The following is a 27,465-nucleotide window of genomic DNA, read 5'->3' on the forward strand; positions in this document are numbered from 1 at the left end:
GGGAGTGAATGGAACCTAGACCAGGATGGGAATTCAGGGCAGGTTTTCCAAGGGAACTAACATCTAAAGTGAATTCCACGGGATTATCAGAAGCTAGATAAGTAAAGGTTGAGGATATGGATAGTGTACCAGCAAAGGTACAGCAAATATGAAGTTCTGAAGTCAAGAGACAAGTATATATTGAAGGCACTAAAAGTAGTTGAGCTGGCCAGAGGCTAGAATGTGAGGGTAAGAAGTGGCCAGAGATATAGCTGGAGAGGTCAACAGGGGCTAAGGGGCTAGATGCCCTGAAATGAAGAGTTTTAAGCAGGGGAATGACCAAAAATAAAAATGCATGCAAAGTGTTTAGCATGTTTGAGTGCTACCCTTGTACAATATCTAACTGGTCCAGGGAAATCTGAGCTTCCCTTCTCTGGACAGTCCAGGCTCTAGCTGCTTCATGCAGCTCTTCCTCTCTCATCCCCATTCATCCTGGGCTAGGTTAGCAGGCAGCAGGCTCCTGCCCTTCTGTTTCTTGAGCTCCATAATCCCATGAAAAGACTCGTGAACTGCAGGGAAAGGGCTATCTTTCATCTAGAAGGTAAAAGGACACAAACACAGAGAGGAGGTCTACGAGGGGGTCTCGGCAGAGAGCTTCCATATGCCCAGGGTACGTACTTACCCTGCCAACAGCACAATGTTCACTCTCTCCAAAGCCTTTATTGGCCTCATCATATGTAATCATAAACCTCCTGAGCCTTAGTTAGCATTGGGCCCCCACTCATTGGCCTCAGGTGTGGTTCTACTTGCAAGAAGAAGAACCAAAAGCCAAATTATTTACTGCTAAGGGGTTCCACACCAAGCACCTTAAGTACTATAATTGCCTTAACTTTTACCACTATATAGTCAAGTTTAGGCTGCCAGAATTTTACTATCGAATGTCTTTTCATTTAAGCTGGTCTCCTCCTACTAGTTATTAAAGTATTTTTAAAAAGTAATTTATACCCCATAAGCAAGGGAAAATGAAGAAAACCGCAGCCAAACGGGACAAATTAGTTCAAAGGACTAATGTACCATGTACTACAACTATCACAGCCTCTACCAGACTGAGTCCAGCACAACTAGATGGTGTCCGGCTACCAACACTGACTGTTCTGACAGGGATCACAATAAAGGGTTCTGGACAGATCTGGAGAAAAATGTCTAACAAAAATGTCTAACTCACAAAAAAAAAAAAAAAAAAGACCAGATTTACTGGTCTGACAGAGACTGGAAAAACCCCAAGAGTGGCACCCAGACACCCTTTTAACTCAGTACTGAAGTCACTCCTGATGTTCACCCTTCAGCCAAAGGTTAGACAGGCCCATAAAACAAAACAGGACTCAATGGGCACACCAGCCCAGGGGCAAAGACAAGAAGGCAGGAGGGGACAGGTAAGCTGGATGAATGGAAATGGGGAACCCAAAATCAAGGAGGGGAGAGTGTTGACACATTGTGGGGTTGGTAACCAGTGCTGCAAAACAATATGTGTATTGCTTAATGAGAAACTAATTTGCTCTGTAAGCCTTCACGTAAAGCACAATAAAAAAAGTAATTTATGTGTGAAGAATGTTAAAAAGGCAAATGATTTGTTACATATATTTTACTACAATTAAAAAAAAAAGCTGTATGTTTGCTGTGTATATTCTCAACAACAACAAAATTTTTAAAAAGGCAATTAAAATTTTTTTCTCAATTTACTTGGTGACTTAAAGGGAGAAATGTAAAGGGGAAAGCCCATTAGTCTTTATTTAACTGGGCTCTTTGATAGTCAGAATAGCAATGAAAATGTTCATTTCAAGTCATAAACCACACAACTGATCATGCTAACTTTCTGATCCCAACTGCTGTGCTAAGTGGCATTTATAAGCCTCATCATTTTGTAGAATACGAGCCAATCTTCCCGTCCAGCCCACATAAGCGCCAGAGGTTCAGGGTGCTCAGAGTCATCCAAAGCATCCTGAGCTGACTGATTTGATGAAAACTTAATTCTACCTCTGAGGAACATTACAGTGTCACATTTTGAATGAGATCCAACCAGTAACCCAAACCTCACTGGAATCCCTTATTAGCTTTATACTGTAGTAACCTATGAACACTGATATTTTTAAAAACCCAAATTAGTGAAATGAATTTAAATCTTTATCTTTCCCACAGGATTAAGAATCATTCACCCAAGAAAAGCAATTAACATATTTCTGCCACTGGCAAGTGAATACTGAAGCTTAACAGCATAGACTTCCCTAACTTTGTAAGAAAGGATGTCTTTTTACATTCAGGGCACAATTATATAGAGAATTAGCCCCCCCCCACCTTCCTCAAATATTACATATTCATTTCTAATTTGATAAGGCTAGAGGCAGTGGGTTACCATTCTCATGAATGCTAATAATCTTACTTTAAATTAAATGACCAATGACGAATATACATTTAACAGTAATTTCTAACAAGATGCTTTTAAATATCAGAACTATTATTGTACATCATTAAACAACCACGGTTTTGTTGTACTGAAAGTAACATATTTTTAAAACTGTAGTTTAGCCTTTGACATGCATAAAGGGAATACTTGCAAGATGAAACAGAAGTAATTTTGCACCTTATCACTTCAATTGAAGTATTTGAACATAATATTGCTATCCTTCACATTTATCATTTCTAACACTATCTGCAACAATTCCAGCTCCTGGAGCTACTTCAGCATCCTAGGACCAGAAGCTGTTTCCAATCAGACTTCAGTTGACCTCTTTGCTTCCCAAGAGAGAACGCCCAGGGGTCAGGTGCAGATGCTTCCATGAGATTCATTTGGAAGCAAAATACTACAACCCCAGTCTTACTGGGTAGATCCATGGGGCTCAGTTTTTGCTTTGAGAAGGAGACAGAGGGGAGGTGTAGCCAGGATCTAACCTCAGGGAGAGGGACGACGGGGCTTCCTTCTGCCACTGATAATTGCCCTTTGTGTACAAGGAGCCCTGGTATGCACTGGTTAAGCACTCAGCTGTTAATGGAAAGGTTGATGGTTTGAAATCACCAACCGCTCCACAGAAGATGTGCTAGTCTGCTTCCATAAAGATTACAGCCTCGGAAACTCCATGGGGCAGTCTGGGGCAGTCCTACTCTGTCCTACAGGGTCACTATGAGCCGAACTTGAAGGCAACAAGGTAGCTCTTTGTGTATCTTTCCAGCCTCTTAGTCCTATTTTCTTTTTACTTCTTATCATTCTTAACTATCATGTATCCTGTCAACCATGCTGCAAGAATGTCTTCTGGAGAGACAGCATTTGCCCTCCCCGGGGAAGCTTCTGAGACACAGAGATACATGAACAGATTGTATTATAGAGCCCTAGGTGGTAAGTCAGGGGAATGAGCAGAGTGCTGCCAGACCACATGGGGTACTTAGCACTAACTGCAAGTTGAGGAAAGTCTCCTAGAGGAGGGGACATGTTGTTGGGCCTAGAAGATGAGCTGGTGCACAAAGAGAGAAAGATCACTGCTAAAAGAGGAACGAGTATGAGCTTTGGTTTGAGAGGGCAGAAGGGGTTGGAGAAGGAAGAATAGTGACTACAAGAAGTTTCTGTATTACTCAAGACCTAAACTTCTCCTTTACCAAATGGATATTCAGATCAATCTGGGTTAGAAACACAGATTCATGAGGCAACACCTTAGAGGTGGTAGTTTAAGGGCAACAGGAAAGGATAGCATCTCTGCAGGAGACAGAGTTCACGGAGATGAGCCAGAGAGGGAAGTTCAAGAAGATCCAAAGCTCCACAACTAAAAAATAACAGGTGTCAGAAATGAGGGCTCAGGTCTGTGGCTCCTGTCAGTTTCCCTCCCACTTCCCTCAAGGTACATGATCCTCAGTAAATGACCAAACTGCCTAACAACTTGAAGATGCTAGAGGGAACATTCCGCTACTTTTTCCTTTCTGACCATTAGAGACAAAACCTCAACAGAGTACCAGAGGCTTAAATAAAGAAAAACTTTCCAACGGGGGCGGAGGGGGGGGAACCCATTGCTGCTGAGTCGATTCTGACTCATAGTGACCTTTTAGAACAGAATAGAACTGCCCCATAGGGTTTCCAAGGAGTGGCAAGTAGATTCGAACTGCTGACCTCTGGTTAGCAGCTGAGCTCTTAACCACTGTGCCACCAAGGAAACAGAGATGGCCTTCACTGTTGTGGGGCTCATCCCAAGTCCTTCCAAACCCACTTTCAACACCACCCCTCCACCCCCCCATGCCTCCTCCATACAGCATTGTTACCCCAAAGCAGAGTTCCCACCAGTGCTGCAGTTAACATGTGACAGCTTGTAAGGGCATTCACAAAGTGTATATCACTGATAAAACCTGACCTCCGGGAAAGAAAGGGTTACGTAACACATGAACACAGTCTGTGTCTCTGTACTGCATCCCTGTTCTGGACATGGATATGTGCCCTGCAGTGCTTTTCCTCTCCCATGTTATGCCTCCAATCAGAATGGTGGTCAGTGCCTGGGCATTCAAGGAATTGAAGACCCTACATCTGGGGATATAGTACAAAATAAAATTTAAAAGCAATCTCTATTGCCACTTTTCTGCTCATTAGCGTATTGGCTCTGTACATCTAAAAAAGAAATTAACACCTTTCTTTTCTAAGACTTGCCAAAAAGGTAATGACCTTTAGACATCAAGGTCCAGAAAGAAAATCATCAGCAGGCTGTCGGACCCTCAGGATTCACTGGATATTGTCTTCATGACATTATTTGTCTCCATTTAAGAACTTATATTAAATTATTTCAGCGCTCACTTACAATGACTCCTACTAATGCTTATATATATAAAGTGATTCTGTTCTCCTTGGCACCATTACTGGAGCAAATAAGCATTTTGGTAGCAAAATAGTAATAATAGCATCAGCATTAGCTAACAATTACTGTGTACTGGAAACCCTGGTGGTGTAGTGGTTAAGAGCTACAGGTGCTAACCAAAAGATCAGCAGTTTGAATCTACCAGGTGCTCCTTGGAAACAATGGGGCAGTTCTATTCTGTCCTACAGGGTCGCTGTGAGTTGGAACTGACTCAACTGCAAGGACTTTTTTTTTTTTTTTTTTTAACCAGGCACTGTGATAAGCACTACATGGGTTATGTCATTGATCTTTATAACACTTGTCTGGGGTAGGTACTCTTATTATAACCATTTTATAAAGAAGAATGAGCAGCCCAGAGAAGTAACTTTCCCAAGATCACCTAACTAGCAAGCGGCAGAGCTATGATTTCAGAGCCCACAACTTTACCACAACCTAGTTTCATAGACAGGGAAACTGAGGTGATGAATCAAGTGACTTGGCCTGGTGGAGAAGTTAGCAGAGAGGCTGAACAGAGAGGCCTTTCCTAGTCATTCAGCATGTTATCCTGACCCTAGTATGTCAAGATAGCTAGATGAGGACATTTTAATGTCAAATAAGAAAGATGTCCCCTCTTTGACACTTGGGGAATTAAAGGGTTTGAAGGCAACTTTATCAGCAACAGGCACTTACTTCAGCAGTAATTACACACGTGTCCAGACAGTAGTTTCATAAGCGGCTCAGATGTCCAAAATAAGAAGCAATCTTTGGAAGTCTATCAGTCACACCAGAAGGCATACTGCTTTCTGCCCCCTGCTTACCTCAGGAGATACACCAAAGAAGAAGAGCCCAAATTTGAGTGTAAATGTACCCATTCTAAGTTGGAAGTAAAAATTCCTCCTGTTCGGGGGTACAACTCACCTATTGTTCCCCCAACTCACTCTTAGTACCCTGTTAAACAGTCCAGATGAAGTAGCCTCTGGACTATCCCATTCCCACAGTTCCCTATATGATGCTTACTCTCACCCAAGCACTTAATCACAAGTGTTTCCAATCAAACATGGAAATAAATTAGATTATGGTTTAACCAGGATTAGATTCACGGCACCAAGAAATAAAGTCACAGTTATCTAATCTAACAGGCCAGGCTCAGACTTCCTGACTACCCTCCACAGGCCTCTCTCGCTTAAGCCCTCTCCTAAAACTGCTCTTTAAAGACTGTGAAATCACAGCCTGTTAGTGGAGAAATGTAACTCTTCCAATGCCATGACATAACTCTAGCATTGCTAGAGATCATCTAGTCATGTAGTAAGCAGAGTTGTTGGTTCTCAGCCTGTGAAATGTAACCTGGCCACAGCCCCTCTTTAGAGTGTCCCTTTGTCCTGGGTACCAAGGAAGAGCTTCAAGGGCCTGGGTAGAGCCCATTTGTTTTCCCTGGATAAGCAGTTGGTTCACTTTCAGGCTTCTTTTTATACTCACTCTCACTCCATCTGGAATTACCACAAGGAGTGTGTGCTTTGCAAAGCCCCAACCGCGGAGAAAATCAGACACGGAAAAAGGAGAGGGTTGTGCACCCACAACTCACAGCAGCTGGCAAACCAGCCAGACGGTAAGCCCATCTCATCATTCCCCCAAAACAGAATGCAACTGCTCTTCTGAATTTTTATACCTTCTAGGCCCCAACAAACTTGGCCAATAAAAACCTTTCGAAGGCAAACAACTACAATAAACCCAAAAATCACAGAGCTGAAATCAAATTCTTCTAATTATTTTAAGAGTGCGATCTGTAGTAGTGTTGTGTGTAGACAGGATTTACTGAAGAAATCGACTTCTTCCTTTTAATAGTGATAGAATATTTACAAAACACATCTTGCATACTTTAAGGCTCAACAAACATCCTGTGATACAGAAACAGGAAGTTGAGGCAGGAGAGGCAAGGAAAAAAAAAACACCCTGGGAGTTTAAAAAAAAACTCCCTCTCCCACTAGCCAACCTTATCCAGGCTTCACTTTCCTTATCAGTCAAGTAAAAGATTTGGACAAGATAAATCTCAAATTGAAGATCTACTTAAGGGTACCTCCGATAGAAGCATCCTCTTTGATTCCATGCTTACCAGACAACTTTCTGGTCATGATCTGACTGCCAAGTAGCTTTTCGATAGGAAAAAAATATCAGCATTCCAGTCTCCTTGGAGCTATATTTGTTATACCTCGATAAACTGATATTAAGGTTCATAAAAATAAAGTCAGTGATTCTAAATAATTGAAGGAAATTGGTCCAAATGACAGCAGAAAGTAGAGCCCAGTTTTCCTAATTTAGAACCAGCCTATATTCTACACCATCAGCTTCCATCAACACTGGACCATCAATCAAGCGAAGGCAATTTTCAAGTCATTGAAATGGTAGTGGCCATTCCACTCAGTTCTTTAAACCATCTCTTTTAAGGCAAAAATGAACTCAATATACTGAGATGTCAAAAAATAATTACAGTTTATTTTTATGGAGTATAACAGTTATTTCTGATTACATAAAATAGGACACAATTTGAAAGTTTGGGAATATATATAGGTTTTAAAGGCATGAATAAAGTAATAAAGGGAAGCATTTGATGGCTGCCCACTCTTTACTCTCTTCTGAAAATATTTTCTTTAATTGGCTCTTGAGAAATGACCTTCTTGATTTTCCTCCTACCCCACTGGCCATTGCTCAAGGGTCTTTGCTAGCTCCTCCTCCTCCCCACAAGTCCTCCACCCTGCCCAGAAAAATATATACATATGAAAAGGATTTTTTAAGACATCAGTTCAGATCTATATTTAAAACTGTCCAGAGAAATCCAGATTCTCTTCCATTGCCTAGAAGACTGTAGGTGATCTGGCCACCACTAATTTCTCATCTCCAACACTCTCCTTACTCACTGCCTCCCAGCCTCCTTGCCGCTTTGTAAACACTCCAAGCATGTTCTGGCCTCTGTACTTTGGCCCTCTCTCTTCCCTCTGCCTGAAATGCTCATCCCCACCTTCACATGACTCATCTCATTTCATTTGGTCTTCCCTGACCACTACAATAACATCCCTCTCTCCTTCATTCCCTGCATATTTTTTCTTTACGTTGTTTTTAGTTGCAATTGAGTCGATTCCAAGACACAATAACCCTATACCAGACATACGTCTGTCTATATGTGTTGTCTGTCTTCCACTACAATGTAGGATACATTAGAATCCAGACTGTCAGTTTTGTTTGTTGCTGTGACCTAAGAACAACAGCTGGCATGTAGAAGACACACAATACTTGTTAAATGAATATACGAGCAGGGAATAGGTTACTATCTACTTACTCAAATGTGTACTTTAATCAAATAGAAAAAGTAGTCAATGTAACACTTCTGTCACACTAAAATGGCAATTGGGATCTGGTCCAAACAAATGACTTTGAAGTTTAGTGATGCACTAAGATGTTACATATTGGGGTAGACGCTGGCAATACATGAACAATTTTACTCCATCCCTGCCTTCAAAGATCTCACGGTCTCCCCAGAGAGGCAGACATATGCGTGAATGATTATAGTTAAGTGTTCTAAACACAGGTGAAGGAAGGAACAACTAATCCGGAGAGGCCAGAAGGGGCTGGGTTAGAGAGCAAGGAGGAGTCGGAAATGTGCCATGTATTCTATGGACAAGTTCACACAACCCATAGGAAAACAGACAAGCAATTACTCCCACACTTACAATGCAACCAACCAGAGAACTCCATTGCTTTTTTAACTCTAAGGCAATCTTTTTCCATGTTGGCATTCTTCCTTTGACTGCTGCTTCAATATTATTCTCAAATCCAGCTGGAGTTTTTAACTGACAGGCGTGTACGCTCACACTGAGGTTTCCTGAAGATTTCTCTTCCCAGTAATCAAACTACTTTGGTTTAAGACACTTTTTTTTTTTTTTTGGGTTTAAGATTCATTTAATCTCTGGCCCCATGTCCCTTGTCATGTGTTCTAAGCATTGACCAAAACTCATAACAAGGAATCTCCCTCAAAATATCCCACCAAACAAGCACCAAGTAGCTTTTGCCACACTACTTTCCCAGCCCCACAGGCTTTTATTGCTTATTTACAAGTAACTTTAACCTACAGTGAACCTAAACTCTAACCTATAGCTTTTTGTACGGCAAGTAGAATCAATAGCTGCTAATTATGGTTGTTTCCCGCCTCCCCCACACCCCCAACCACTTTCTCAAGGTGTAACCTATTTGCTGAGTTTAAAGAATACACTGAAAGATTTGTATATATAAGGTACCTTATAATCTCAGTCAAATCTTCCAAAAGGTATCCTCTTTACCCTATATACGAATTTTGAGTGTTTACATTCAGCAAGAGAAAAAAGGGCACTTGATAAAAAATTAAAAAATTTTAAAAGAGGGTAGCTCTGCTATCCCAGTATTTACTCTATAAATTAAACTTCTGTTTATCTGTGCAATCCAGGTTATTCTCCACTTGCTTCTCGTAAGAGTGAAAGATTCCACTGCTAGAGTTCAGGTAGGTGTGGTTGGGGCAGCGTCCAAGAAAATATCTGCATATGATTTATCTCCGTCATGACATTCCCTTGCTTGTGTAAGTAATCCATATCTCAACATCGATCAGTTTTCTGGGTTCTTTTTGGCTTGTCTGATGCTGTACTTTCTCTGACATAAACCCGTCTCCCAGAATATTTAAAACGTATTCTTGGTTTTCTGAAATTTGATTTCTGGGATCAAAAACTAAATTTGAATTCTTTGTTCATCAACAACTTCTTACTTTTGCCATAAATGCTTGTTTTATCTTCCAATTGCTGTCTCGTTTTGGAGGAAGCCTCCCACATGACCTGCCTTGGGTAAGTTAGCTTCAGGGAGCTCGTAGGAGAACAACCTTGAGTTTATTTCCTGAGTATCACCATCACGTTCCCTATTCTAGATAGGTGTTCCCACTCGCTCAAGGTTCTGGTACTTCAAATCCAGCAGCAACATTCCCTTAAGGCACTTTCTTAAGATGAAAAATCTTGCTGTTAATATAAAAGCTTCCCAACTGGACAAAGCACTTGCTGAGAATCAAGGTTTTCTTGTTGCTGTTGTACATTTTCATCTGTTCAAGTCTGTGGCTCTCTCAGTCCCTGATCACCTGCCTGGTCTTTTCACCATTCTCCTCTTCGCATACTACATTTCCTCTACTTTTTTGTTGTTGTTGTTACTTTGACTACCACCTCAGTTCCTGCCACATGAAACATCTCTGTGGCTTTATTTACTTCTTGCCCACTGGGTTTGACTTATGGCCTCAATGCCATGTTCAGCAACTGCTTTCTCAAGACTTGGCTACCAGCTGCTGCCTTGCCATGCAGTCTAGGTCCTCTACTGGATGAGGATCAACTATTCCCTATTGACAAAACTGCTTTTAGGACTCTGGAAAGTTTATGCTTAGAATTCCTCAGCCACTTGGAGGTGCCATCAGTGAACATATCCCTTTATTCTAATCATATCCATTTCATTTTTATAAAGAATGCTTATCTGGATATTGCAGAGAGATTATAATACAAACCAAGTTAAACAGGCTTATTAAATAGAATAAGCCCTCCTAAAAACCTGATCAAAAGCTGAGAGCAGTAACAGAAACTAATAAAAGGAAACAGTGTACAAATAGAGGAGCTCTGGAGACAGACTACCTGGACTGGAATCCTGACCCTATCATTTACAGCTTGTATAACCTTGTTTAGCTATTTTACCTCTCGATGCCACAATTTCTGCACCTGTAAAAAAAAAAAAAAAAAAACTTTTTTTTTTTTTTTTAATACAGGGTCATTATGAGTCAGAATTGACTCTACGGCAATGAATTTGGGTTTTTAACATGCGGATAACAGACTATATCTCATAGTTTTTTGATAATTAAACATGTTGATACCTGGGAAGGACTTCGAAAATACTGGCTATTGCAAATCATACAATGAACAGGTGAAAACCAAATAAAAACAAAAACGATCGCCTAGGCATTGGAAATTAAGAGACCAGGGTTGTGACAAGGCTCTGTCATTTACTATAATTGTGGCCTCTGAGGTGAATTTAAAACAGTTGCAAATTCTTTGTCAAACTCCTCTTGGAGAGGTGGGTTCTATTTCTTCACCCCTTTAAATATAGACTGAGCATATAGCTGTGTTGATCAATAGAACACACATAAGTGAACCTGTGCCAGTTGGAATACTACATTTTAAGAGAACTGACAGCTCCCACTTCCTCCCTCCTTGGAACCTAGAGGCCATGATGAAAGGAAGCCCAAGCAACCACATGGGGAGGCCCATGTGGAAGAGAACTGAGGTGATATCCCAGTTTGCAGTGGCACCAGCTTGCCAGTCCTGTGATTAAGCCATGGTGGAAGCATATTCTCTAGCCCGTCACAGACACAAGCCTTCTCCGCCGAACTCCAACCAAATTGCAAAATCATGAGCAAATAAGATTGTTGTTATTTTAAGCCCCTAAATTTTGGGGCAGTTTGTTACATAGCCATGTTGTTGTTAGTTGCCATTGGTTGATTCCGACTCATGGCAACTCCAAGTGTGCGGAGTAGGCTGCTCCATAGGGTTTTTAAGGCTTTTACCTTTCAGAAGCCGATCACCTAGCCTGTTTTCTAAGATGCCTCTGGGTGGGTTCAAACTGTTTATCTTTTGGCTAGTAGTTGAGCGCTTAACAGCTTATGCCACCCAGAGACTCCTTACATAGTCATAAAAAAAATAGGTAACCAAAAAAAAAAGCCTCAAACCAAGCACTTAACATCAGTTCCTCAAATTTTGCACTTACAAAAAAGGAAAGGGAGAGAAGAAACAAGGTGTTCATTTATTCAAACATTTGCAGAGCACCTACTATGTGTCAACCTCTGCATGATGTCTTGGAGTCAATGTAGTAAACACCACGTATACTAACACTGCTCTTTTGGTGCTTAGACAGACATTAAATAAACCATTACAATGAAGTGTGGTTATAAAAAGACAAAGGAGTATAAATAATGGGGTGTGGGAATATTAGATGATCACTCAGGCCACTTCCAACTCTGATATTTTATAACTTGATGATGGAGAATAAGTATATCTGTGAGATGGCCACTTGGGTATAGTTAACAGAAATAATCTAGACAGCAATTTTCTTCTACACAATTGTACTTAATTAAAGCATCAGTGAAGAGGTGGGGTTCCAGGGGTTCCCCAACAAATAAATGCCTAGATTCAGAAGTGTAATGATCTGATGAAAAGGGCTTTGAATAAACAGATATGGAGAGAAAAACAAAGTATGGCTCCCAGGAGCTGTCTAGGTTTCAAAGCAAATAGTGACAAGAGAGTTTTACATGTTCATTGTTTGTGTAATGTTTAAAAGGAAGAAAAAAATATACATTGACTGCTTTGGACAAATTATTCTTTGAGTAAGAAAAAAACTTTTTTTTCCATCCTCAGAGGTTTTAATGATTGCCAGGAATGAACAAAGATGAGTTTTTATTTTTCCTACATACATAGAACAAACAGATCCAGTAGACAGCTTTTCTGAAAGGAAGATTAAATTCAAGTTTTACTCTGATATTGCGGCACCTTAAGACATCTTCCTCCTGAAGCCTGAATTTATTCTCAGAGCCAAGAGATTTGATTGTGATGGTGAAGCAAGGCTCAACTACATACTGGCCTCACAGGTTTTACCAAGACAGAGCTAACTGCTCACTATAACCCATAAGGATGAAGATGGAGATAAGAGCCTTCCCTTGACAAACCTTGCAGAGAATTTAATCTAATGGCACTGAAAAGTGTGGCTGCTCAGATTCTTGATGGTGAGACAGTGGAGTTGAAAGTTTAACATTTAATTTTCTAAGTACTTTTGATTTGGCTGACATTGAAGTCCTTCCTTAACCTCATATTAAAAGAAGAAAACCATCATTTGAGTATTTGACAGGGGCAGTTAACAGCTAAGAAAAAAGAAGCAGTAGCCAATTCATCCTCCTCAAATTTTCCTTTTACACTTCTATTGTTAATGCTAAGGATTAGTACACTTCGATGAAAGTGTTCAGACTTGATATAAGCCATCTGTGGTGTTAGATAAATAAAATGTATCTGAATGGCTACAGGTAGAGGCAACTTTACTATCTTCTGTAATCAACTCACAGAATCTTCCAGGCTATTGTTCAAACTAGAGAAACAAAAGGAACACATCCATGAATTTCCTGTTTTTCGCTTAAGGTTCTCACACATGCAAAACACCGCATGCCCGACACTCAGCTGTAGGTCTCCTAATCATGTATGCCTCACATCCAAATCCCCCTGCTTCTCTTGTATCTAAGCTTTCCTGGAGCACTATGGGCAGGGGCCAACACCTCGACTGTTGACCAATGCTTGCTGTTTTCACTAACGAGATCAGCAGATTACAACTAGAATTGATTAAAGTCACTCCCCCTTGTCAAGGACGTTATGGAGTCAGTGTCAACATTATTGTCAAAGAGTCAATGACTCCTGTGACTAGGACCCTCCTGAAGGAGGTAAGCTCACAAGTCAACACCAATGAGAAAGGCCTCTTGTTTATGATCTCGGAATAATGCTGGGTCCTTTCAGAGCTCTTCCTTCCCATGCAATGCCTGCTCAACTTCAGGCCGAATCTGACCCCATGGTGACCTCCAGACACCATTGAGGCTCCTGAGCAGTAAGAGATATGACACAAAGGGGCCACTGAGGGTTTTTATTACTTCTGCTTCCAGGTGAGGAGGAGGAGTCAACATCAAAAGAGGGTGGCCACTTTACACCACAAGAAGTTAAAACAAAACCAGTGCTTAAAAACAAAGAAAAATTACAGGAAAAGAAACTCTCCTTTACACAAAAGAACTGATTCGAGAAATACAAATGAATTGACACTAATCTATGGATATTACAGAAAATGGTAAATTCTGAAGCATTTATTGATTAAGCTTGAACTGAGATTTCAATTGATTAAATTTGAACGAAGATTTAAGGTCCACATGGTATAAGCCTCACCTCATTCTCACTCCACTACAAATTCTCTTTACACATAGACTAATTTAAAATATGTAAAATAAATAAATAAATAACTACCCTTACAAACTATTATAACTACCCAATCTGCAGGGAAACTAGGACTGGAAGGACAGAGAAGCAACTAAATTATGGAACCTAGAACTGGCTCAAAAGAAGAAAAAATGAATCAGCAGACACGAAGAAAGAAAAGAAAATTTGGTAAAGGATACAGTTGGGGCAGAAACTTATTTCCTTAGGGACACGACTAGACTATATTTTATAATGCTCAAATATTACTATTCTAACTAATTCTGGGGCCACAGTACATATAACGCTTTCATTTGGCCACACGCTTTCTAGTGAGTAACTAAAGAGTGGGCTTAACTAGGCAAAGAATGGAATTTTACCTTGCACCTGAGCTTCATAGATACCTGCTCATCCAGTGCACCCACCCACTGTGCCAATACAATTAAAGTCAATCCAGATTCTTTTTTCTCCATTCAGTGTTCTAGCTACCCTCATCCTAAATCTGTGATTCATTTTAAACAAAGGTAACAGAGCAGCATACTTCAGGTGACTGAGAGTTGAAACCACCACAAAGAGAAACAACCTGAACGGCTTGGCAAAGACTCCGTGTCAGTTTTTGCTTTTTAGATGACATTAATAGAGAAGTCAAAGGCTTCTCTTTAAATACTGCTTAGTTAGGCAGCCAGGGCCCTGGCTTCTATTTCAGATTTGAGACCTCTCCTCGCATGTAACCAAAACCAAACCAAATCTGTTGCCCTTGAGTGGATTCCGACTCACAGTGACCTTGTAGGACAGAGTAGAACCGCCTCACGGGATGTCCAAGGAGCAGCTCGTGGATTCAAACTGCCAGCCTTTTGGTTTGCAGCCATAGCTCTTTAGCACTGTGCCACCTGGGCACCCCTCTGCATGTAAAGTTGGCCAAAATCTCTTAGGTCCTCCTGCTTCCTTTTTCTAAATTAAATTCTCTTGTCTCCTGAGCCTTCTACATGACAGATGGAAACACCAGAATGAGGGAATGCCTCTACCTCATTCATCCAACACCTTCAAAATGTTATTCCAAGTCGAGCAGGAACACCACCATAACAAGACGGTGAGAACACCAAACCCGGCCAACTGCATTCACTGTAGGATACCAGCCGCAGACCTTTTCCGATTTCTCCCCGATCTTCTCCTCCCCCACCACCCGCCCTCTCCCCCGGAGTGAAGGCTGCATCCTTTCATTTTCCCTACGCCGTCAGTAATCTGACATCACCGCTATCTGCCTTCCGGCTGTTTTTACAATGGTCTCCTTTTCTTCCCCTTTTCTCTCTCCAGCCATACTCGAGAAGCATTTTTGCCCCCATAAAACGGCTCAGTGATGGTACTAAGAGCGAAAACCACAGCCATCAAGCCTCCTGCTGTAGACACTTCCCCATCTCTTTGGAGCACCCAGTTCTGTAGGTTTCCCATCACCACTTTCCAGGTACTCAAAGCCTTGGGGGATGTGCCCGAGGCATCCCTAAAGTCATCAGAAAGGTGGCTTTGAGCATCTTACCGCTCACATATTTGCATACTGTTTGATACAGCTTTAATTTCAAAGCTGCTCTCAAACACTCAAGTGGGTATCTTACTGTCAGAGCCCAGGAATTGCAAATGCGCTTGCCTCAAAGACTCCGGTGTCCAGTCCCGGGCAGGAAATAAAGTTCTAAGCGGCTTTGATGTGCTTCCTCCCCAACACCCCTTTCCCTGCGCAAGTCGTTCTTCTCCGCCCGAGAAGAGACCACCTTGCCTGAACTTAACCAAACGCATCACACGGTGGGACCAAAGTAGAAGACAACACAATCCAATGTGCTCCCTCCTTCCTCCAGCCATCAAATCAGTTACTTAAACTCAGTTGGGATCCCTGGGCATTCTACCTACCACGAGAAGGAATGTTGTATATAAACTGGGGGAAGGGGGTGGGAAGAGACAGGGGATCCGGACTGCGGAGAGTAAAACGCCTTGGCCAGAGCTCGGACCTTTTTTTAAGCCACTCGTTTCAGGCTGAAATATCAACCCAGTTCAGGTCATTTCCTGAGTAGCACTACAAGTTAAAACAAGATCCAGAAAATCTATTAATTTTTAATTGGGCTGCCTCCAGACTGGGAGCCCGATGGAGGCGGGGGACGGAATAGAGGGGTTTGTTCCAAAAGCAAAATGCCCGAGAAACTCGAGCTCCCGACCTCAGCTGTTTCTTACCTCACTCAGCTCGGCCGAGGAGTCATTTCCATATTTCAGGGCAACTCCAGAATTCATGACTGCACTTTTCAGAGCCCGGCTCTTCCTCCTTCAGGTCTCGGAGCTTCAGAGTTGGGCTTAACAGGCTGTATATCCACTGTTCGGTCCCTTCTCGTACATTTTAGTCTAGACAGCCATTTTCACCCAGGACAGTTTTGAGCCCAAATGAAGGATGCAAACACTTCCAAAGGGAGCCAGGGCCGGCTCGCGTTTCACGGACGAGCCATTGCTGCAAGAAGCTCGGTGGCGTGGCGCGCACGCAGCGGCAGAGCCGGAGCGGGGAACGGCCTGCGCGCTCCGACTGCGGGTCCCCGGGCAATGCCACCCTCGCGCTGCCTCGTCAGTCCTACTGCGCCTCGCCTCTCCCCATTCCAAGGCTGGAGGACACCTCTCAGCAGGCTCCCGCACTCCGGAAAGCTTAGGCGAGCTGCAGGAGAAACCACGGCAGCCGACCCAGGAAGATCCGCGCCTCCGGTTCCGGTGAAGGAAAAGAAAGCTAGAGAGAGACAGAGCAGAGCTGCGCTTCACGCCGAAGTTTCTCCCTTTGAATCGTCTGGAGTTGTAAGTGGTTTCTGATTGAACACAGCTGTCTAGCTGCTGGCTACGCGTTGAGCGGAGGAGGCGGGGCCAGAAACAGGGAAAAAAACGGGGAGGGGGGGGAGCAAGGAGGCCGAGCAGAGGAGACAGTGCTGTGAGAGCAGGCATCCTTCCAGATCTCTGCGATAGTAATTACAAGACCCAAATCCAGGAGAAAGAGAGAAACAGGAAAAGCCACCTGAATAATCGTACAGGGAAAAAAAAAAAAAAAGACATCCCTCATAGGAGCCACTTTCCATGATTTAATAAGGTCAAGGCAAATCCGAACACTACATCGGGCAGCGCTGTGCATTTCTCATGGTACATTAAGATTTTACAAGATTTTCCCTGATCAGTCTAAAGTCAATATTGAGGGTGTAAATTCACTGTCAAACTCACTCTCTTTGCTGCTGGGCCAGAGTACATTTTCTGCATGTCCATAATAAAGATGAAGATGCCCCCATCCCTTGAAAGATGTACGATAGGCTCACATTTTCAATCCTCCCCAACCCCAGGCCTTCCTTAAAAATCTAACCGCTCATCTAAGCAGAGCGGGATTTGTCTTTCTGAAGTTTGGAGTATGAATCAGAAAATATTCAAAGGGCTGTTTTATCCAGTCAGCGCCTGAGATCTGAGCCTCCCTTCAGGCTTGAGTTCCTCTGAGGTAAAAACATGCTGTGTCTATAGAAAACCAAAACAAAACAACAAACAAAAACTTCCTTTGAGTCTATTTCGACTCAGAGTGACCCTATAGGACAGAGTAGAACTGCCCCTTACGGTTTCCAAGGAGCGCCTGATGGATTCGAACTGCCGACATTTTGGTTAGCGGCCGTAGCTCTTAACCACTATGCTACCAGGGTTTCCAAATTGAAAATAAGAGGTTTTAATTCTTCCTGTTGAAAATAAGGGAGACTCCCCTCCTCCCCCTCTTCTTTCAGAATTCACTTTAGGTAACTTGTAAATTGCTTCTCTGTAACTTTGAAAAGCATGTAAATCAAGGACTTGGGAACCATCTCTTTTGAAATGTAATCATCAAGGAAGATCACATCCTTACCTCCCAGTTTCCTGGAAGGACATTAGCATAACTTCAGATATCTGTCCATAAACGCACTAGAAAATTAACAATATTATTTGAAAACATAAATGTAATGGCTCGTATCCGCTAAGCTATGTGAGTCCCTGGGTGGCCCAAATGGTTAAGCACTGGACTACTGACACATGGTTGGTGGTTCAAACCCACCCAGAGATGCCTCAGAAGTAAGGCCTGGTGACCAAAAGGTCACAGCCTTGAAAACCCTATGGAGTGCAGTCATACTCAGCACATTTGGTGTCTCCATGAGTTGGAACATACTTGTCAGCTGATTGGAAACTAACAACAACATATAATATTGGAGATTCCTTTCTGTCTCTACAATCTCTTCAGAAGATTGCCTGTGATGTATCACATTCTGGTTTAATGCTTATTCAATAATAAAACTTTTCTTTCTCTTCTATTTTTGTGGAGAGGTTTTCTGGGTTGGGAGTAGATTTTGTCTTTCCTAACTTCTCCCCAACAGAGGGAGGCAAGGGGGAGGCTGGGATTTTCTCTCTGTAAAAGCTAAAGTCCCACTGGACTTGAGATGCACTGAAAAATACTCTGATCCTTTAAAGTAGTAGGAAGGAGCCCTGGTGGCACAGTGGTCAAAGCACTCAGCTGCTAACCAAAAGGCTGTCGGTTCAAGCCCACCAGCTACTTTGCAGGAGAAAGATGTGGCAGTCTGCTTCCATAAAGATGGAAAACTTAAGGTCACTATTAGTTGGAACTGACTCAAAGGCAGTGGGTTTGATGGGAAAACAGTAGATCTGCAGGATTGCTTAAGAAGCCTCATCAGTCTTTTTCTACACACTGGAAACAAGAATGTCTCCAGCCCCAATAACAGACCTCGGCATTTCCTGAAGCCTTCTATGAAAAAGCCATTGTATTGTTAACTTCAAAGGTACTTTTTTTAATCAAATGGAATGTTTATTTTGCTCTTTAAGAAGCAAAGGGCTCAACACTTACATATGTCTTCTTACCCATTCACCTTCCTGTTGAGTTCATTCATGCCTGGTGGAAGCAATGTGAGGATGAAGAAGAGTTTGCTGCTCTTTTTGGAGCACTTGCTCCCAAGTTCTGGGGCACTGCCAAGCTACAGCACATCAGGGAACGCTCTTCTGCATAGGGAGGGAGGGGAAACCGCACTGTTTATTTATTAATTTTAATTAAATACCTGTTGAGAACTGGCATGTGCTTGGAGCTGGAGAATACAAAAATATAAGGAAGACTCAGGCATTGCCCTTGCTGTAAAGTGTTTACAGTCTCATAAAACATGAACAGAAATGACAATTCTAGATAGAAAATGATACTTGCCATAAAAACAACACATAAAGGTTGGTTACAGCTCAGAAGAGGGAAATCTTTGGCTGGGCAGAGCCAGGAGAAGACAACTCTGTGAAGGAATCTCAGGAGAGGCAGCACGTGAGTTGATCTTTGAAGAATGGCCAGATGAAGTAGAGATGGGGAGTAAGGAGAAGGTATTCTGGGTAATGGAACCACAGTGAGGAAAACATGAAGGCAGAACGTGCAAGGCATGTGTGAGGGACGTCAGGTGTTCCATTCTAGAACGGAACCTGTGTTAGAAGAGTGAACCGAAGCCAGACCATGGATGGTTTTGAGTGCCAGACTAAAGAAATGAGACTTCTTAACAGACAATGGAGAGCCACTAAAGGTTTTCGATCACAGAAATAGTAAGGATCAGAACTTTAAGATATTCCAATAGATTTGTATCATGCTCATGACTAACTTACATGAATTCAAATAGAGTGGTGTAGAATGTGATTCTGTGTGATACACATTTTTCATTCTACATGCCCCCTAAAATCAAGCAAATGACTTCATCTGGTAGTCGACCAAAAGAACAGTCATCTGTTCCAAGAGTGGAAGAAAAACTGGCCGTGTTGAATTACTGAAAAACACTATGTCTGTAGATTCTACTTTATGGACAATATAAAGTGTTTTCAGAGGTAATGCTAAATATATAGGATTTTCTTCTCAAATACTGACATCAGTACTTAACCCCTACATAAGATGCAAGCCCACCACAATCTGGCAGCAGCAGACGTGGTAAATTGAAAGTGGGGAATGAAGTGTGCCATTTGAACTATCACAACAGTCCAACCAAAAGCCAAAACCAAACCCGTTGCCATCGATTCTATTCCGACCCTACAGAAGGTATAAAAAAAAGGTGGGTGGAGGCTGAAGTAAGTAAGGGCAATGAAAATGGAAAAAAGGGAGCAGATTCTATAGAGAGTAGACAGAAACTGTGAGCGGATTGATTATGGGTAATGGAAAGAAGAGAACTAAAAATAACCTGTAGATTTAGAACCTGGCTTATTGGGAACAGGGCAGTGATTGCCCCAAAAATAGAGATTCCAAGAGAATAGGTTTAGGAGGAAATTAAGTTCAGGATATCACAAATTCGAGGTGTCATCTGGATATTCAAGTGAAGATGTTCAGTAGGAAGCTTGAAGTGGAGCTATAGAGATAACTCAGGGTTGAGATAGAAATGAGGGCTTGAGGTTATCCCTACTAGAATAATAAATGAAAGCATGAAATAAGATAAAGTTGCCAAGGAAGAGAAGACAAAGAAAAGAGAAGTGATCTGAGGACATTATCTTAAGGCAGGTCTTTAAGGCAGGGTAAAAAGTACAAGAGGAAATAGCCAGGAAGGCAAGTTAGAGAAGTAGGAAGATAACCAGGAGAACACAGTGCTTGGGAGTCTAAGGGAAGAGATGTTATGATAGAGGGGCAGCAACAATATTACGTGCTACAGAAGGAGAGAGGAGTCTTTATACTGAGAAAAGATCACTTCAAACACATTAATGTCCTTTAAAGATCAATTTCTATAAAGCTGTGGAGACAGAAAGCAGATTATCTGAGGGAATAAGGAGGGACTGGGGGCAGTGACTGTATACTACTCTTTCTGTAAATTTGATGGAGACAGGAAATCAGGATATGAGATGGTCTCTTAGATTAGGTAAGAAATACTGAGTAGATGGTAGAATAGGCATATCTGTAGACTGGGGCTAAGAGAAACCCTGGAGATACAAGAGAGAACAGGAATGGAGCAAACTTCCTGGAAGGGGAGGAAAGAAAGGGGTCAAGGACAAAAAACCTAAGATTAGCTTTGGAGTAGGCTTAGAGGAGAAGTGGGTTCTGATATTCCTTCCTAGGAGACCAGGAATGGCTGAGAAAACTGGAGAATTTATAAACTAGGAAAGGGAAGACCTCAGAGATACATGATAGCTAATAGCATATATTTGAATAATTATCCAGCTTCCTCTGTATGACTGTGGAAGGGAAAGGAACACTAATGATAACTTGTAAATAAGCACATTTTGATTTCAGGAAAGGGAGGCCACAGAATTGTTTGTCAATGCAAGGAGACTAGAGTAGTTGTGATCCTAACCCCAGAAATTGTTCAAGCGTAGATTAAGGTTGGTGAGGCACATGGAAAGCCAGTAAAGAATAGAGCTTCATGGGGGAGGGGGGTAGTATTGGGGGGAGCTCCAAATTGGTTTTCTTCTAATCTAAGATTCCATGAAATGAAGATTGTTTGCTATACCTTAAATGTCTTTTTTTTTTTTTTAAATCTCTTAGTCTGATCAGGAATCAGGCTGGGAATCTACTAGCAAGGACGCTAAGCTATTGCTGTAGACAATATGCAACTGGATCAATATCCTAAGAATATCAGAAATGCAAGGAGCACCTCAGCATGTCATCTCACCACACTGGAGGAGAATAAAGCCCCAAGTGTGTTTCCAGCGTAAGAAGAGGCCTCAAGATTAGAGCTCACCCTGCAAATCCTTTTACATTCTGGCTGCCTCAGCATAATTACTCCAGGAAAGTGTCTCTAGTTCTCCTGCTTCCACAGTGATTAAGCTTATATTGAGAGGTGTGGGCAGGAGGTGACAGGGAACTCATCAAGTAAGGTCAAGAAGCAGGTCCAAGGTTCAGTCTGGGCAATAGTTTGGTGCCTAGGTTCTTCTCCATCCTGGCCTTATCTTCCCTAAAGGCTAAACCCTTCTCTTCTGGTCCTGGGAGACAATGAGGCAGCAGCAGTTCTGGAATGAGTTTCTAGGTAAGCAGAAGCTGCGGTTTGCATGAGCAGACAAGTCTGTGCACTGTTTCCATGCTGTAGACACACCAGTATTGCCTTTCTGCTGTCAGGTGCAGTCTGGCCTCTCTATATGTCTGCTGTCCTCAGTGAATCCCTACACAACAGGGTTTCTACTTAGGGTCTTGTCTGTACCTTCTACTAATAATGAATGTCAGGTTATTTGAAGTAATCCTAGGGAAAGCCTTTAACCTCTAGCATTAAAGAAATTGGAAACCCTAGTGGCATAGTGGTTAAGTGCTACGGCTGCTAACCAAAGGGTCGGCAGTTCGAATCCACCAGGCGCTCCTTGGAAACTCTACGGGGCAGTTCTACTCTGTCCTATAGGGTTGCTATGAGTTGGAATTGACTCAACAGCACTGGGTTTGGTTTGGGTTTTTTGAGGATATTGACTGAGAATTTGGGATTGACTGCCTTGAACTCCCACAGCTCTCTTTGAACTCTCTGTCTCTCCTCCTGGATTGTCCAAGCTGCTCTTGCCTGGTACAGCAGACCACAATGCAAGTCAGAAAAGGACCCTAACTTCAAAATTATCTCCTTCCCCCTTGACTTTCTTAAGCTAAACAGAAATTCTAGACCTCAGATTTTAGGAAGAAAGCAATCTAATTAAGCTAATTCACACAAAGGTGAGAAACACTCATAATCTTCTCAACCGTGCCCAAAGCATTTACATTGTAAAAAGAGAATGCTTTGAAATAATTCTCAAATTAGTGTGATTTCTCAAAGTAGAAAGTGAATTTTGAGAGGAAAGGGGGATTTCAGGAGAGTCAGGAAGTCTCAGGCCCCTAAACCCTTGAGAGTCATAAAAGACAGGGAGTCTCCAAAGTATATACTAAGAAGAATTTCCTGCCCTCAATCTATCAGCCCACCCTCAAGACTCTAGAAATATTTTCCCTATCCCAACTCCTGTGGCTCTCTGCTCAGCCCAGCTCTTTCTTTAGGCCCTGCGCCAGGCCTGAGTCAGGTCGGGAGTATCTGGCCAGCTTCAGAGGTCTGCCCCATCACAGACATCATTTGCTTTAGGTGCTCTAGTTTAGGAAGCTTAGACTTGTTGTTAGGTGCCGTTGAGTCGGTTCCGACTCATGGTGACCCTATGCACAACAGAGCAAAACACTGCCCAGTCCTGCACCATCTTTACAATCACTGTTATGCTTGAGTTCATTGTTGCAGCCACTGTGTCAATCCAGCTCGTTGAGGGTCTTCCTCTTTTCCACTGACCCTGTACTTTGCCAAGCATGATGCCCTTCTCCAGGGACCGATCCCTCCTGACAACATGTCCAAAGTATGTAAAATGCAGTCTCACCATCCTTGCTTCTAAGGAGCATTCTGGTTGTACTTCTCCAAAGACAGATTTGTTCGTTCTTCTGGCAGTCCATGGTATATTCAATATTCTTTGCCAGCACCACAATTCAAAGGCATCAATTCTTCTTAGGTCTTCATTATTTATTGTCCAGCTTTCACATGCATATGATGCGATTGAAAATACCATGGCTTGGGTCAGGCGCAAGGTGATGTCTTTGCTCTTCGACACTTTAAAGAGGTCCTTGGCAGCATATTTGCCCAATGCAATGCATCTCTTGATTTCTTGACCGCTGTTTCCATGGGTGTTGATTGTGGATCCAAGCAAAATGAAATCCTTGACAACTTCAATCTTTTCTCCGTTTATCATGATGTTGCTCATTGGTCCAGTTGTGAGGATTTTTGTTTTCTTTATGTTGAGGTGCAATCCATACTGAAGGCTGTGGTCTTTGATCTTCATTAATAAGTGCTTCAAGTCCTTTCCACTTTTAGCAATCAAGATTGTGTCATCTGCATAACGCGGGATGTATGAATCTAGGAAAGTTGGAAATCGTCAAAAATGAAATGGAACACATAAACATCGATATCCTAGGCATTAGTGAGCTGAAATGGACTGGTATCGGCCATTTTGAGTCAGACAATCATATAGTCTACTATGCTGGGAATGACAACTTGAAGAGGAATGGTGTTGCATTCATCGTCAAAAAGAACATTTCAAGATCTATCCTGACGTACAATGCTGTCAGTGATAGGATAATATCCATAACCTATAAGTAAGACCAGTTAATATGACTGTTATTCAAATTTAGGCACCAACTATTAGGGCCAAAGATGAAGAAATAGAAGATTTTTACCAACTTCTGCAGTCTGAAATTGATGAAACATGCAATCAAGATGCATTGATAATTACTGGCGATTGGAATGCAAAAGTTGGAAACAAAGAAGGATCAGTAGTTGGAAAATATGGCCTTGGCAATAGAAACAATGCCAGAGATCGGATGATAGAATTTTGCAAGACCAACGACTTCTTCATTGCAAATACCTTCTTTCACCAACATAAACGGCAACTATACTTTTTTCTTTATACACATGGACCTCACCAGATGGAACACACAGAAATCAAATTGACTACATCTGTGGAAAGAGATGATGGAAAAGCTCAATAACATCAGTCAGAACAAGGCCAGGGGCCGACTGTGGAACAGACCATCATTTGCTCCTATGCAAGTTCAAGCTGAAACTGAAGAAAATCAGAGCAAGTCCATGAGAGCCAAAATACGACATTGAGTATATCCCATCTGAATTTAGAGGCCATCTGAAGAATAGATTTGACACATTGAACACTAGTGACCGAGGATCAGGTGAGTTGTGGAATGACATCAAGGACATCATCCATGAAGAAAGCGAGAGGTCATTGAAAAGACAGGAAAGAAAGATAAGATCAAGATGGATGTCAGAGGAGACTCTGAAACTTGCTCTCGAACGTCGAGCAGCTAAAGCAAAAGGAAGAATTGATGAAGTAAAAAACTGAATGGAAGATTTCAAAGGGCGGCTCGAGAAGACAACGTAAAGTATTATAATGACATGTGCAAAGAGCTGGAGATGGAAAACCAAAAGGGAAGAACATGCTCGGTGTTTCTAAGCTGAAAGAATTGAGGAAAAAATTCAAGCCTCGAGTTGCAGTAGTGAAGGATTCTATGGAGAAAATATTAAACGACGCAGGAAGCTTCAAAAGAAGATGGAAGGAACACACAGAGGCATTATACCAAAAAGAATTATTTGATGTTCAACCATTTCAAGAGGTAACATATGACCAGGAACCAATGGTACTGAAGGAAGAAGTCCAAGCTGCTCCAAGTCCAAGGCATTGGCGAAGTCCAAGGCATTGGCGAAGTCCAAGGCATTGGCGAAGTCCAAGGCATTGGCGAAGTCCAAGGCACTGGTGAAAAACAAGGCTCCAGGAATTGATGGGATATCAATCGAGATGTTTCAACAAACAGATGCAACACTGGAGGCGCTCACTGGTCTATGCCAAGAAATATGGAAGACAGCTTTCTGGCCAACTGACTGGAAGAGGTCCATATTTATGCCTATTCCCAAGAAAGGTGACCCAACCAAATGTGGAAATTATAGAACAATATCATTAATATCACACACAAGCAAAATTTTGATGAAGATCGCTCAAAAACGGCTGCAGCAGTATATTGACAGCGAACTGCCAGAAATTCAGGCCGGTTTCAGAAGAGGACGTGGAACCAAGGATATCATTGCTGATGTCAGATGGATCCTGGCTAAAAGCAGAGAATACCAGAAGGATGTTTACCTGTGTTTTATTGACTATGCAAAGGCATTTGACTGTGTGGATCATAACAAACTATGGATAACACTGCGAAGAATGGGAATTCCAGAACACTTAACTGTGCTCATGAGGAACCTTTACATAGATCAAGAGGCAGTTGTTTGGACGGAACAAGGGGATACTGATTGGTTTAAAGTCAGGAAAGGTGTATATCAGAGTTGTATTCTTTCGCCATACCTATTCAACCTGTATACTGAGCAAATAATACGAGAAGCTGGAATACATGAAGCTTGGACTAGATGATCTTTATCCCTGATCTCTGCATCTCAGAGAACAGAACATTGAAAGGTCCAAAAGGAACCTTATAATCACCTAGCTCATCCCTGCATCCCCCTTATGTAGGTGAGACACACAGGGTCAGCAAGTTTAAGTGCCATTCATTCAAAAAAAGCAAAGCATCCGCTATATGCCAGACATTGCACTGGGCCCTGGGATTCAGTGTTAAACAGGACAGAAAAGATCCCTGCCTTCACAGAGCTACCATGCTTGGTGGAAAATGATTATTAAACAAATAAAGACGATAGTTACAGCTTGTGATTGGTGCTACAAAGAAACCAAACAGGAGCTTTGATGGGGGGAGGGCAGGCCTTTTAAAAAATAGAGAAGGCCTCTATGGGGAAAAGGCATTCCAGTCTGAAGGTCAAGAAAATGCCAATGGGCAAAGAGTAGGGGAAGGGTGGTCCAGAAAGAGAGACCAGTAAGTGCAAAGGTACTGGGGCAGAAAAGGGCTTGGTCATATCAATAAATTTTAATATTTCAATATAGTTTAAAATTTTATTTGATTTAAATTTAAATTTGAATAAAAAGTGGACAGTGTGATGGAACATGCGTGTAGGCCATGGCAAGGCATGCACATTTCATTCTGTGTACACAGGGAAGCCACAGGAGGATTTTAAGACCAAGTCCAATTTACATTTTTAAAAAATTTTTGTTGTGTTTTATGTGAAAGTCTACACAGCAAACTAGGTTCCCATTTAACAATTTTCTACAAATTTTTCCATGACATTGGTTATAATTTTTACAATGTGTCAACATTCTCATTATTTCCATTCTGTTTGTTCTATTTCCATTGATCTAGCTTCCCTGCCCCTCTTTGCCATCTTATCTTTGCTTTGGGGTAAATGTTGAACTTTTGGTCTCATATATTTGATTGTTTAAGGGAGCATATTACTCACAGGTGATATTGTTTATTTTATAAGCCAATCTTGTATTTGGCTGAAAGGTGACTTCCGGGAATGGCTTCAGTTCCAAGCTCAAAGGGTATGGTAGGGTGATAGTCTCAGGGTTTCCTCTAGTCTCTATTGGTCCAGTAAGTGTGCCCATTTTTAGGAATTTGAGTTTTGTTCTACATTTTTCTCCCATTCTATCTAGCACTGTCTATTGTGTCCCTGGTCAGAATGGTTGGTAGTGGTAGCTGGGCACCATCTAGTTCTTATAGTCTCAGGTTCTTGTGGGCTATTAGTCCTGTGGACTAGTTTCTTCTTTGAGTCTTTGGTTTCCTTCATTCTCTTTTGCTCCAGTTGAGTAGAGACAATAGTTCTATTTTAGATGGTCACTTAAAAGCTTTTAAGACCCCAAACGCTACTCGCTAGGATATAGAACACTATCTTTATGAACTATGTTATGCCAGTTGACTGAGTTGTCCAATGAGACTATGACCCTAAACCTTTTAACCCAGTAAACCAATTCCTTGAGGTGTTTGGATATGTCTAGGAAGTCTCCATAACCGTGCCCCCTATGTGCTTTATCATACATACAAATATATACATGCAGCATACACAAATGCCTTCCTATACACATATATGCATATATATCTACCTGTGTAACCACACACATATTTTTGGTTGTTACTGTTGTTGCAAAATTGTATATGTTATAAAAAACCAAAAAAACAAACCCAT

General features: G+C 41.9%; 1 protein-coding gene across 3 annotated transcripts in view; it reads right to left on the reverse strand.

Moving 5' to 3' along the window:
* The window catches only part of MCC (MCC regulator of WNT signaling pathway), a 542,131-nt gene that overhangs the window by 326,967 nt on the left and 187,699 nt on the right, over positions 1-27,465 (reverse strand). The window contains exon 1 of one of the 3 annotated variants that reach the window (XM_064275034.1): positions 16,097-16,712. The exons of the other annotated variants lie outside the window; for them this stretch is intronic. Coding sequence (XP_064131104.1) covers positions 16,097-16,153 — 57 coding nt within the window. The 5' untranslated portion in view covers positions 16,154-16,712. Of the gene's footprint in view, positions 1-16,096; positions 16,713-27,465 lie in introns of those variants that run through there. 3 annotated transcript variants of the gene reach the window in all.

Source organism: Loxodonta africana, chromosome 2, assembly GCF_030014295.1.
Source record: "Loxodonta africana isolate mLoxAfr1 chromosome 2, mLoxAfr1.hap2, whole genome shotgun sequence".
NCBI classification, from domain to species: Eukaryota; Metazoa; Chordata; class Mammalia; order Proboscidea; family Elephantidae; genus Loxodonta; species Loxodonta africana.